The 12961-nt window shown below is 41.5% G+C and overlaps 1 protein-coding gene across 3 annotated transcripts in view; it reads left to right on the forward strand.

Moving 5' to 3' along the window:
• The window catches only part of TRIO (trio Rho guanine nucleotide exchange factor), a 262864-nt gene extending 251344 nt beyond the window's left edge, over positions 1 to 11520 (forward strand). For all 3 annotated transcript variants that reach the window (XM_060278041.2, XM_060278045.2, XM_060278044.2), the window contains exons 51-57: positions 1722 to 1749; positions 3336 to 3498; positions 3660 to 3781; positions 3873 to 3951; positions 4484 to 4684; positions 7372 to 7510; positions 9021 to 11520. In XM_060278041.2, coding sequence (XP_060134024.2) covers positions 1722 to 1749; positions 3336 to 3498; positions 3660 to 3781; positions 3873 to 3951; positions 4484 to 4684; positions 7372 to 7510; positions 9021 to 9563 — 1275 coding nt within the window. In that variant the 3' untranslated portion in view covers positions 9564 to 11520. The remainder of the gene's footprint in view (positions 1 to 1721; positions 1750 to 3335; positions 3499 to 3659; positions 3782 to 3872; positions 3952 to 4483; positions 4685 to 7371; positions 7511 to 9020) is intronic.
• Positions 11521 to 12961: the final 1441 nt, after the last annotated feature.

Consider the following 12961-nt stretch of genomic DNA (forward strand, 5'->3'; position numbering starts at 1 on the left):
CACACACACACATCCTGCTCATGTGCTGTTCTGGGGTTTCTCCTGCCCCCATCTGTCCCTGAGCCAATTTCAAGGAGCACAGTGGCAAGGGAGGGAGAAGCCCCGTTGTGTAAGCCAGAGTCATCTTTGCACAAGGTTTCAACCGATGGGGCTCGTTTAGTGCATTCTGCACACTGAATGGCTGCCCGCTTTTAACAACAACCCCCTTCCTTCCTTATGGAACAGCAAAATGCACAAAGAGGCTGCAGATGGTACAGATAAAGCTCGGTCAGCTTTGTTCAGGGAGTTATATTACAGAGATTACTCACTTTCATTTTTTCTGGAGGGCACGAGTCAACTTTCAGAACACACAGGTTCAGCTCACAGGAAGCAACCATTTGGTCAGAGAACAAGCAAATACTCTTGACCAGTTAGCAGTTTTAAGACAGAACTGCGGCCCTCCAGATGTCTTGGCCTACAACTCCCATGATCCCTAGCTAGCAGGACCAGTGGTCAGGGAAGATGGGAATTGTAGTCCAAAACATCTGGAGGGCCGAAGTTTGGGGATGCCTGGGCCAAACCATCTTTAACATTATTCCACAGTTCAGAAGTTAAAAGAAACATCTTTTCTGAGCCCTAATTCATCCTTTCAGAAGCAGTAGTAGCAACCGCTTCCTCGGTGTATCGACAGTAATTTTACTACCATGAGTTAGGATATTAAATTATGTAAGAAGAGATAAATCGTCTCTTTCCAGCAGAATTTTGTTTATCTGATGCAACATCCATAATAGACCACAGGTGCATGACAGAAGCCTCCAAAAGTTTACAAAGCTTTAATTATCAAATATATCCCTTTGCCATGACTTCCTACAATAAATCCAGATCCATACTTCTACACCCCATTTGGAACATTTTCAGTACCCGCAAAAAGGGCAGTTCTCAAGTCAAATATATTACAGTATCAATATCATATATATATTATCAAGACAAACTGTTATATAAATATCACTTCCATACAGCTCTAACAGAACAAAAGATGGAATCGTTACTCACTTTAAGTTGGGGGGCATTTCTGAACCATCTTAGGTGAGAATACTTTGGACTAGACTTGTAGTGAATAAAATTCTCTCTGTATAATATCATCATGTAACATCATAGAGCCATCATACTGGCACCATGGTTGGGTGATGTCACAGATGATATTTTGTCACAATGGATCCACCAGGATTCTGAGCACTCCACAATTCCTGTGCTACATGAAAAGGGAGTGTTAAAAGATTTTCATCCTGCCTGAATTGTACCTGGAGATTGGATCTGCAGAGGAGCAAGGCATTGTAATCTGGCACGTCTTCAGAGACCCAGGAAAGGGGCTCTTTCTTGGTGGCGTTGTCAGTAAGGGGAGGGAAAGGTACCAGCCAGCAATGTACTGCTTTATCTTTTCAGGAAACATTTTGGCATAAAAATCTCGCTGCTGGTCTCTAAATGTCCCATTTTAGGGAATGTAGTGGGAAAAGCTTTGTTGGTACAAGTGCACAGAAAATGTCACATTGTTGATCATGATATGTTAAGTACACCTGGCTATGCTGATGATTGTTGACCTTACAACGTCATTGAGCACAACTGCACACAGTCCTGTATGTCAACAGCTGACAGATGTTAAGACTTCAGTTTTTAACCTTATTGTCCTTAAGAAATGTCTGGAGACTTTCAAAATTCTAACATTTCTCAACTTCCCTTTTCAGCTTCTCAACCCCAACTACATTTATGATGGTAAGTTGTGTTTAAGTTCACTGTTGCCAATAGTGTGAAAACACATTTTTCATTACAAAGGCAGAGGAAGTCTAAAATGCATTTAAAATGCGGCTGGTGAGCCTGCTAAGCCAGCAGAGGGTGAGGCTTTGTGAGGCTGCAAACCTTTGGGGAGCCGTGGATGCAATCCCTCTTCAGCCATTTTCTACATACCACAATGGCCAAACCAGTGGGGATCAGAAATGGGCCTTTGTGTTGATCAGTAGTCAGTGATGGGTGAGCCACCTGATCTGACTAAAGTCTCTTCAGTTTAAATGTAGTGGTGTATTTTATCAGAGAGGCAATAGCAGAGATACAGTTTCTCCAATCTCTTGGTAAGTCATGAGAAACATTGCATTGTCACAGGAAAATAGGAGTGGCTGGCTGCATTTGAGAAATAACATGTTTTCCTAGCAGAATGTGAGATACAGTGCACTAATTGTGTCCGTCCCCCTTGACTAGGCAAGAACCCACGTGACAAGCTTTTTCATCGCTTCCTCCTCTCCTCCCTTTAAATTTCCATGTCAGAGCCAGACAGAGAAAACTGTTAAGAGGCAGCCTATAGAACCAGATAAAGAGAAATAGAAACAAATAACATAAGATCTAAGGGTTCATTCCTAGTCTCTATATAGGTCACACACAGCCTAATGGGCCTTAAGGCATATGCTGCCCTATATTTTTACCAGACTTAAACTTTACTAGCACTTACCATATCACAGAGGTAACATGCAAACTGCATGTATTTAGGTGACAGAGAAGATGTATGAATTAACGCACAGGTTGCGACCACAGCCAAGGTGGCATTTTTCCATCTCCGCCGCATTAAGCAGTTGGTCCCCTACCTTTCTCAACCTGATCTGGCCACAGTGATCCATGCGATGGTCACCTCTAGGCTTGATTATTGTAACTCGCTCTGCGCGGGGCTGCCCTTGAAACTGACCCAGAAACTCCAGCGGGTGCAGAATGCTGCGGCGAGACTTCTTACGGGGTCCCAGCCGCGGGATCACATTCATCCAGTGCTTTACAAGCTGCACTGGCTCCCGGTGGAGTACAGGATCAGGTTTAAGGTGCTGGTTTTGACCTTTAAAGCCTTATGCGGCTTAGGACCGCCTCTCCCGGTATGCCCCGCAGAGAACATTAAGGTCCACAAATAATAACATACTGGAGATCCCGAGTCACAAGGTGGTTAGGCTGGCCTCGACCAGGACCAGGGCCGTCTCAGTACTGGCCCCGACCTGGTGGAACGCTCTGTCTCAGGAGACTAGGGCCCTGCGGGATTTGTCATCTTTTCGTAGGGCCTGCAAGACAGAGCTGTTCCGCTTGGCCTTTGGACTGACTCAGTCTGACCCCGGGGTTACCCTCCCCTAAGGTTTTATATTACTTGTAGATTTTAATTTTAAAATTGAATTTTAACATTGTATTCATCTGCATTTTAATTGAATTGTTTCTTTTGTACTTGCGTTGATATTTTTGCTGTTAGACGCCCTGAGCCCGGGTCTTGACTGGGAAGGGCGGGGTATAAATAAAATTATTATTATTTAATGCCAATTGTTCCCTTCTCTTCCCAGTTCCCCCAGAATTCATAATACCATTAAGTGAAACAACATGTGAGATAGGAGAGACTGTCATTCTGAAATGCAAAGTCTGTGGTCGTCCCAAAGCTTCAGTAACTTGGAAAGGTCCTGATCATAACACACTGAGCAGTGACTGTCATTACAGCATCTCATACAGGTACCCGTGGCTTCTGCATGCTTTACATACTGTGTCAAAAAGGGGGATAGTTGGCAAGAAAGCATAAAGAGTATTTTGAAGGGGACTAGATGATTGTGACTATAAATACCAGTTGGGTGTTTATAAATCTCACATGTTTACAAATTTACAATATTTTGCAGTGATTTGGGAGAAGCATCTCTGAAAATCATTGGCGTGACCACAGAAGATGATGGTATTTATACCTGTGTAGCTGCAAACGATATGGGTTCAGTTTCATCTTCAGCCAGTCTACGAGTTTTAGGTGGGTCTCTGTGGCAAGGAGGCACAGAATAAATATAGTGATGTATTTCGCATGTTAAATGCTCAATGTAGATTATTTTTCCACTTTTCAGGTCCTGGAAGTGATGGGATCATAGTAACCTGGAAAGATAACTTTGATTCCCTGTACAGTGAAGTGGCTGAGCTTGGCAGGTATGATTAGCTTACATATATAATCATAAATCTTTTTAGAGAGAAATGACTTCTGTGTTAAGGTGTGCATTCAGCCGTCCGAGGATACATTCAAGGACCCTGATAATGCAGAAATCAAGTGCTTTCTTAGTAAAGAGTTTGCATGGCAAGAGTAAACTCAGTAATGCAAACATTAAGACCTAAACTCTGAGTTTTAATTTTGTTCTTGTATTTCCCTGCTATAGCTGGCTCACATGAAAATACTGATACATTTATCATAAGAGCATCGTATTTTTAACCTGCACACCTGACTGTCCAGAACATGACAAACAGGCCCAGGCTGATTTAGTATACTTCATATAAATTATTATTGTAAGTGCCTCAGAAATCGGACAATCTGGTTGCATTTCAAAGGGAGGAAGTTTTTCTAATAGTTCAAGACCAGCTTTGAATATGTATGTTTGCAAGTGTGGGGTGCGGAAATAAATACATCTCTCTTTCTTGTATTCCTTGCCTTGTGGAGCTGGCTTTCATTTAACCATTTGTTTTGCAGGGGCAGGTTTTCTGTCATTAAGAGATGTGATCAGAAGGGAACCAAGCGAGAAGTAGCCGCTAAGTTCATAAATAAGAAACTGATGAAACGAGATCAAGTCACCCATGAACTCGGAGTTATGCAGAATCTCCAACACCCTCAGCTTGTCGGCCTCCTGGACACCTTTGAGAGTTCCACCAGTTACATCTTGGTGTTAGAGATGTGTGTGCCCTTTTATGTTACCTAATGTTATGTTGTGGTTTATTTTATATGCCACTTTTTGGCCCAGACTCTTCCCAGAGTGGTCAAAATAATATTAATGCTGAAGAAAAATGCACTAAAACGACAATAAATCAACCAAAACAATATAAAATCTAAAGAAAATTCCTATACAGTGGCACCTCGGTTTAAGTACACAATCGGTTCCGGAAGTCTGTACTTAACCTGAAGCTACTTAACCTGAAGCGAACTTTCCCATTGAAAGTAATGGAAAGTGGATTAATCCGTTCCAGGCAGGTCCGTGGAGTACTTAAACTGAAAGTACTCAAACCGAAGCGTACTTAAACCAAGGTATGACTGTAATGCTAAACAGGTTCACATAGAAGGAAAAAATAGGAAAACTGTTCCCAGCGCCAGCCCCGCTAACCTCACTAGCTCATCACCCACTATTCCAACACACAGCACAAAACCTCCAGATAAAAACATGGCAAGGCCAAAGGCCTACACCGACTTAAAGACTTACAAAAACAACAAACCCATACTGACACAAGAAATACAAGACATAACTTGGGAGACACCCAAATACCCTGGGCTAACATACCACCAATTACACACCTTCTTAAACAACCCAGCAGTAAAAGCAGCTGCCGCTAGGCCCTTAATCACCATCGTAAATCTTCTCCTGACAGTTCTTTGACACAATCAAAGAACAATGGGAGCATGACCTAGGCTATGAAATTAACCCCACCCAATGGACTAGAAAGTGGTCTAAACCTCTATCTCAGCCAAAAGAAGGGAACTCGCACTGAAACTCACATACAGATGGTACTTAACACTACAGAAACTGGCATTGATACGCCCAGGAACATCACCAAAATGATGGAGAGGCAGCACCTTTACAGGCACATACCTGCACATGTGGTAGGAATGCCCCAAAATCCAACCATTCTGGACAGCAGTCCTACAAGAGATATGCAAAATAACTAAACAGGTATTAGAACTCGCCCCACTGAACATTTTTCAAGAGCATCATGACCACTCACATGATAAACACCTTATAATCCATCTACTCTCAGCAGCCAGGCACTGGAGAGACCAGTCAGGAGTGAACATGGACCAATGGTGCCAAATCGTATGGGAAACAGCCTTACTAGAAAAGCTAACCAATAGACTGCAACTGTCAACAGGGACAAATAGAAGAGGATGCCTTCACCCCAGTGTGGCTCCCCTTTTATCACATACACAGCCCAGCAAGAAAACAACAAACAACCCACCAACAGCATACAAAACAATCTGGTTAACCTGACACACACACCCTAACACACGCAAACAGATCTCACTGCAGCCAACTAAACACAACCAACCATGCCTTGGACCCCACCCAACCTCTTTCACTACCAAGGAAATATAATAAACAAACAAAAAGATAACCTACCCAAATGATGCTGACATAAAAACACCACATACAAAGTACAATAATATAGGTTTACCATTTCCCCGCCTCCCACCAAGCAATAGTCCTGTTACTAATACCTGCAGATATTTTGCTCCTGCATGAAGTTGGTGATACATACGACTCTCAACTTACACAGGGGTTGCATTCAAGGGATAGTGCCTAATGCCAAAATCGCTTATAGTCAAAACACATTGGGTGGAATGGTGGGTGGAACAGCCAAAGTCTTTTTCCCCAGAAGCCCGTCCCCTTTTAAATGTTTTTGTGTGGGGGTGTGGTGGTGGTGTTAAGCGCATAAAACTGAATGCGTGCATGTTGTGAGTTATTCCTCGCTATTAACTTTTAGGAGGGGGGGGGGACACATTCCTGTTTAGGTAAATGTAAACATTCCTGTTTACTAGGGTATTTGTTAGCTAAAAGTTCTGTCCCTGGCAACCCTGAAATTAATAGTTTCAGAGCCGATTATCGCTTTTCAGGAGTTTTTTGGGAAGGTGGTTTTAAACCATTTTTAAAGATGTTTTAATAGCATTAGTATGGATACCTTTGCGGCCCTGGGCTCCTTTGGAGGAAGATGCAGGGTATACATCAAAGAAACATCCCTCTAGCCTCTCTTGCCCCACACATCTGGTTGCTTGGCAAGCCACTCAGTCAGGATGCCAAACAAACTAGGATTACGCCTGGATCCTTGGTTCAGACATAATGACAAACCCACATTTAAAGCAAGTTGAAACTGATAAGCTAACAGCAAACCACGGTTTCAAGTTATGGTTTGTTGCCGTAGAACAAAAGATGGTTATTTGTGCAGAATGTGTTAGGATGTTCAGACAATCCATGAATTAAACAAACTATGGCTTAGCTCTGCATTCAAACGTGGCCAATATGTTAGGCTCTTGCTTTGTAGATGTTAAATGTTGAAGATAGGAAAATGTTACATAATTGGAATCTTACACTTATTTTGTGAGTACGTCTTCATAAATACACACCTGAGTTTAAATCATGCTACATTTCTACTTCAAGTTAATCCTAAGAACAAGTAATCACAAAGCAATAATGGAGATTTCTCACTTCATGGTGAGATGTGTGTGGGTTAAAAAAAAAGTTAATTTATTTCTACACATACACACCTCAATAATAGTTAGGACTAGCTCTACCATGCAGCAGAGTTAAATCATTCGCTTTCCCCCCACCCAAATGTGGACAGATTATTATTATTAACGTGACACTTATGCTTTCATAGTGCTAACCAGGGCCGCCTTCTGGACTACATCGTGCAATGGGGAAACCTCACGGAAGGAAAGATCAAGCTGTATCTGGGGGAGATTCTGGATGCTGTACAGTATCTTCACAATTGCAGAATAGTGCACTTGGACCTAAAGGTGAACTGGGTAACAGGTTTTTCTCCCCCTCCCCCCCAAAGTACAGTCAATGCCAGGATATACTTCAGAGCACCCACACATTTCTGACTGACTAGCTGGTGGTCCAGTCTCATGTGTGGAAACAAGGTGCATCCAGGGAACGTATTATTAGCCCAGTCCTTACTGCACAAAGGCTCTGATTGCTGTGAGAGCCTTGTGTGAATAGGAAGCCAACTCAAGGAGCAATGTACAGTTGTGGTCAAAGCCCACACTGAGCCTGATGTCGGGGACTGACAGGACGCTAATGAATGGGCGTCAGGAGCAGGGGAGCTGGAGTCCGACTCGGGAGAGGGGAGCGGTGAGTTGTGGGGACCCGTACCAGCCAGGAGGCAAGAATCGGAGGATGGAAGAATCAGAGGAGAAAGAGGAAGGCGCAGGTCAGACAAGGGAAGGGCTGGGTGCTCCCCCACCCTCTCCTGCACCACTCTCTCCCAGAACCAGGAGAGAAATGAAGCCAGAAGAGCAGAGGCAAAACCTTCCATGCAGGTGTAGTCTCTGGCTGTGTGTGCAAAGCCTGTCGGGGAGGTACTTAAAAGTGGTGGAGGCAGAGTGGTCCCCTATTGCTGCAACTGCTCCATAGGTTGCAGACCTGGGAATAGTTGCCCGGATACTAGGTTGCTGCAGGTAGCTATCCAGAGCTGTAGAAGTGACTAAGTTATCTTTGACCATAAAGTTTTAACTATCTGTTGTGTGCCTTCCATTGGCTGGAAAGTGCCCTTGACACCTGTGCACACATCCCTGTAAGCCACGGTATATGCTTGCCGTGAACAAGCAGCACGCTACTCAGTCATGTCTGCTCTACTCGTGCTTTGTTTGGAAAGAAGCAAACTGCTAAGTGTTGGTGGGTGTTTTTCTATTATTTTTTTAAAAAGTGGATTTGGCTTTCTTTCTACATGCCGTACCTTGATGCTTAAAGTAGGAGAAATTATTGTGACTTTCACATCTATACTTCACAATATTTGGTTCGCAGAATTCTTAACATCAGGGGCAACCTACCCTTGCAAAAGAGAGCAGCAACTGCTGTTAGCCACAGAGGAGGAAACATAAAGGCTCCCATATTATTCCTTTGTGTTTTCTCCTAGGTGGCTAACAGCAGCTTCAATAGGAGCAGTTTTGATTATTCTGTAGCATTGAGGGGCTACAGAACCACCTGGTTTGCAGTTCTGGTCATCCTCCACAGCTGCTCTTCCCAGCAGCTGCTTTTAGCAAAATAAAAAGATGCTGTGAGTTGCATTCAAATATTTCCCGCATCACATTTTCAGTTTGCCTCTCATATGTTAAATGGGTAGTGTAAGTCAGCATGCTGAGATACGTTCCTCTCGTTTTGCTGGGCGTTTCATTTCGGAATCTGTCGAACGTTTAGAAATTGTGCCGACTCCTCTAAGGCTTGGAAGTACAAGTTAGGTTGTTTAAATATGTGGCACTTGCTTGGCGTAACAGTGACAAACTTCCCCTTCTTCATCTCTTCCAGCCTGAAAACATTCTGGTGGACAAGAGCTTGGCCAAAGCAACGATCCGACTGGCTGACTTTGGCGATGCAGTCCAGCTCAACACCACGTACCACATCCACCAGTTACTTGGGAACCCAGAGTTTGCAGCTCCCGAAATTATCCTTGGAAATCCCGTCTCCCTGACCTCAGATGTGTGGAGCCTCGGAGTGCTCACATACGTTCTCCTTAGCGGCGTGTCTCCTTTCCTGGACGAAAGCGTAGAGGAAACCTGCCTGAACATTTGCCGCCTAGACTTTAGCTTCCCAGACGACTACTTTGAAGGAGTAAGCCAGAAGGCCAAAGATTTTGTCTGTTTCCTATTGCAGGATGACCCAGCCAAGCGTCCTTCGGCTGCACTGGCTCTCCAGGAGCAATGGCTGCAGCCGGGCAGTGCCAAAAGTGCTGACAGCATTGACATAGCCAGACTGACTTCATTCATTGAGCGGCGAAAACACCAGAATGATGTTCGACCCATTCGTAGCATTAAAAACTTCTTACAGAGCAGGCTCTTGCCAAAAGTTTGACCTATCTTTGATGTGTTCTCTCATTCTCTTTCACCTGCCGGCTAACCTGCGGGTGAAGCTCTCCTGCCAATCAGCTGTTGACTTGAATTTGGGGTGAAGGAAAATATAAAACAGAAGCCAATCAGCTGCTAGCGTATTCATCGTGTGGAAATGCATTCCAAGTAAATCTAAGCACGGTTGTACTTGGGACTAGCACTGCAAAACTTATGTTGGGGTGGAGGACTGCGACATTGTACTCTGCAAAAGGCAATGAAGAACTTTACACTTACTACAGTATTTTAATTCAGGGTTCTGCAAAAAAAAAAAAATTTAAAAAATCCTTTTTTAAAAAACGCCTGACGAGAACTGAAATTTTGCAACCGATCTTAACTAGCATTTTCAAGATTTTAGACAGAGGGGAAAATATGCCTTTGTTCAAAGCACTGGTATTGAGAGACAAGGTACAGACACAGACGACTGAACAAAGTGGCTGCCCGTCTAGATGGTGTCCGTTTTGACCCATCTGATTTTATTTTATTTTTTTGGACTTGGACATAGAGCTTTCCAGTTGCCTCGCCTGTGTGTATCTTGCATAGCAGTGCACTGAGATCAGACTCTGCTTTTAAGTGCATCCAACCTCAAGATTTTTGCATACAGATAGAATGAACCATTTTGCTCTGATAAAATGTAGGCCTTACTTGTAAATAGACTGTTACCTGCCTTCAGAAACCTGTGTCTCTTTAATTTCCCCCCTCTTCTCCTCTCCCTATAACTTCCCCCTAAATGGTGGTAAACCACTGTGTGGGTCTTCAGTTCAGGTCAGCCTTGGCTTGACCTATCAGAAAAGAACTCGTGGGTTTGGTGTCCTTAGGCCAACCTCTTATCGTCAAGCAGTATACAGCAGGAATAAAATACTGTAAATGCACTCACTTTGGGATTTTTGTTTTGTTTTGGGTTTTTGTTTTTTTAATTTCATATCATGTGCAATGTTGTGGCTTTAACATTTTATGCAACTATTTATGAGGACCCCCCTGTTGTAACTGTAATAAATATATAGAAAAAGCACATTCATAGTATGGCGAACTTTATGGCTTTTGTGTTTGGGATTTCCAGGGCTGGGTTGTGGGGCTGGGTTGGGGTTTTATCACTGTGTCATTAACTTGAGCCTTAGCTTAGGACCTAGTACAGAAGTCTTGCTGGTTTTAAAAGGATTGTAAAATTATTTTCATTTCCTGAAATGCAAACTGGATAAGGAAAACAAGGCGACATTTTTAAAAAGACGGTTTGTTTTGTTTGTTCGAGATGCCAAAGTGTTATTTCACCCCCATAATCGATCTCTACTTTTTAGAATTTTCAGAGTTGTCTATTGCTTTCTGTACAATAACTGAGTGAATGGTGTGTGGGGTGTTTTTTCCTCTTTGAAGAAAATACTGTCATAAATAGGACCGGAACCTGACGTAAAATAACTGTCTGCTTTTTTTTAATGAATTCCAAGACATAGGCAATATGTGAAATATTAAGTCATTGATGGTTTTCTGTGCATCAGTGAGCTGGCATGGATGTTCTGCCATCCATGTTTCTCTTTGTGATTTATGCCTGTTGAAACAAACCTAGCCTGCATCCCTTACAAAATAGACATAGCAGTCCGTCTTAAGCCATAATCTGGCTTTGGTTTTAATTTTAATAATTGCAACTTCCATTGTAATCTATTTATTTCTCTTTTTTGTAAAGTTGTACAGAAACTTTTTAAAACGAAAAATTAAAATCAAAACTGGATGGATATGTATTCATACCAACCATAACTTTTTTTTTTGCTTGTGAATTATTATTATTTCATTCCTTGTTTTAGTTGGATTTTTGCTTTATTTTGCATGTATATTTCTTTGTACAGCAACATTGCGTGTTTACACAGTATGATGTGATGTAAATATTTTATTTTGCCATCAGTTATTTTAAAAAATTAAACATATTTAACAGATGCGCCTGATTATTATTATTATTATTTTAACTAGGAGCCTCTAGTAGATTGAGTGCTATAGCAGTTTTCATTACAAGTATTCGAAACATGTTCAGTGTTTAAAAAAAAGGAAGGTAGCTTCTTTCTTACTTTCATAGGTGTGTGCCTGATAAAGGCAGGATCCCCATTACAAATGATGTTCGCACAGAACGATAAGCCTTTGGCTTAATAAACACTGTGCACAAACAGCTTTTTGGTACACATAGCCTGATGTGTACCATTGCTTTGCAAGACCAGGAAACTGGATATCTTAACATTTATGTCTAAACCCAGGGTCATGTTTTGGGTCTTCCTCCAAAATAGGATCGTTAGCAAGCCTTAAATGCAAATTTCATAGTTGACTTATCAGGGTGGATTTGATTTAAATCAAATTGATTTAAATCGCAATTTAAATCCCAAGTCAGTAAGAATTGATTTTTTTTATTTACAAAAAATATTATTTTTTTACAGAAAGACTCATTCTTGCTGGTATAATCTTAATATTTACAACCAGATGAAGGTTTCATTTTTGGAATAATAAATTTTCAGAGTAGTTTTACAGTTATATCCAAAATTACTGATTTGGTTATACTATTAGAAATACATAGACAGGTAATTGTGAAATTATTGTGAGTTTTAATAAGTTAACTGTTTATATTTGAACAACTTTTCTGCTGTACTTTATTGGAAGGAAAAAAGTAATTATTTCCTAAATAACAATTTAAACAATTTATTTAACTAAATAAAACAATAACATCATGTATCCATGTTAACTGATGTGGTTAAACGATTTTTTAAATTAAAAAAACAGACTGAGCTGTAGCACACATGAAAAACTTAAAACAAATCCTTATTTCCTTTCGGCTATAATGTAACTTAAGTAGAAAACTATCTTTAGAAAGATTTTTCCTCCAAAAGCATTTAATTTAAAAAATCCAATTTAAATAAATAAAAAATCCATTTTTTAAAAAATCATTGATTTTTATCCACCCTGTGACTTACAAATCCTGGCTTGTTAGGCAGAAGCAAACCATTATTCTGAGTTCAGAATATCCCTTTCCTGGTTCATTTGCCTGCTTTTGCAAAGGGAGAGCATTTGGGCCGCATGCCCCAGCACACAGCCTGTGTTCATAGTGTTAGTGTGGTTGCTGCAAAGTATTCTCAGTTTATTAAGAGAACAGAGGAAATACAGTTAGATGCAGTTGTAACTGTGTGCGCACAGTCTGTTTGCTGCTGTTGGTTTTTTGTTTTTGTTTTTAAAAAGTGTCTTGATCTGTTTTGTAGCTTAATTGTATTCTGCAGTTCAAACTGCAGTAACATGAATTCCCAACTGAGGTTCACCTCACAACTTTGCAATTTGGTGCCAACTTGGAACAAAATATTGTGGGGGCCCAGGTAAGCCCCACCCCGCATAATCAATCAC

The sequence above is a fragment of the Zootoca vivipara genome, chromosome 8 (genome assembly GCF_965207765.1).
Source record: "Zootoca vivipara chromosome 8, rZooViv2.hap1.1, whole genome shotgun sequence".
Lineage (NCBI taxonomy): Eukaryota > Metazoa > Chordata > Lepidosauria > Squamata > Lacertidae > Zootoca > Zootoca vivipara.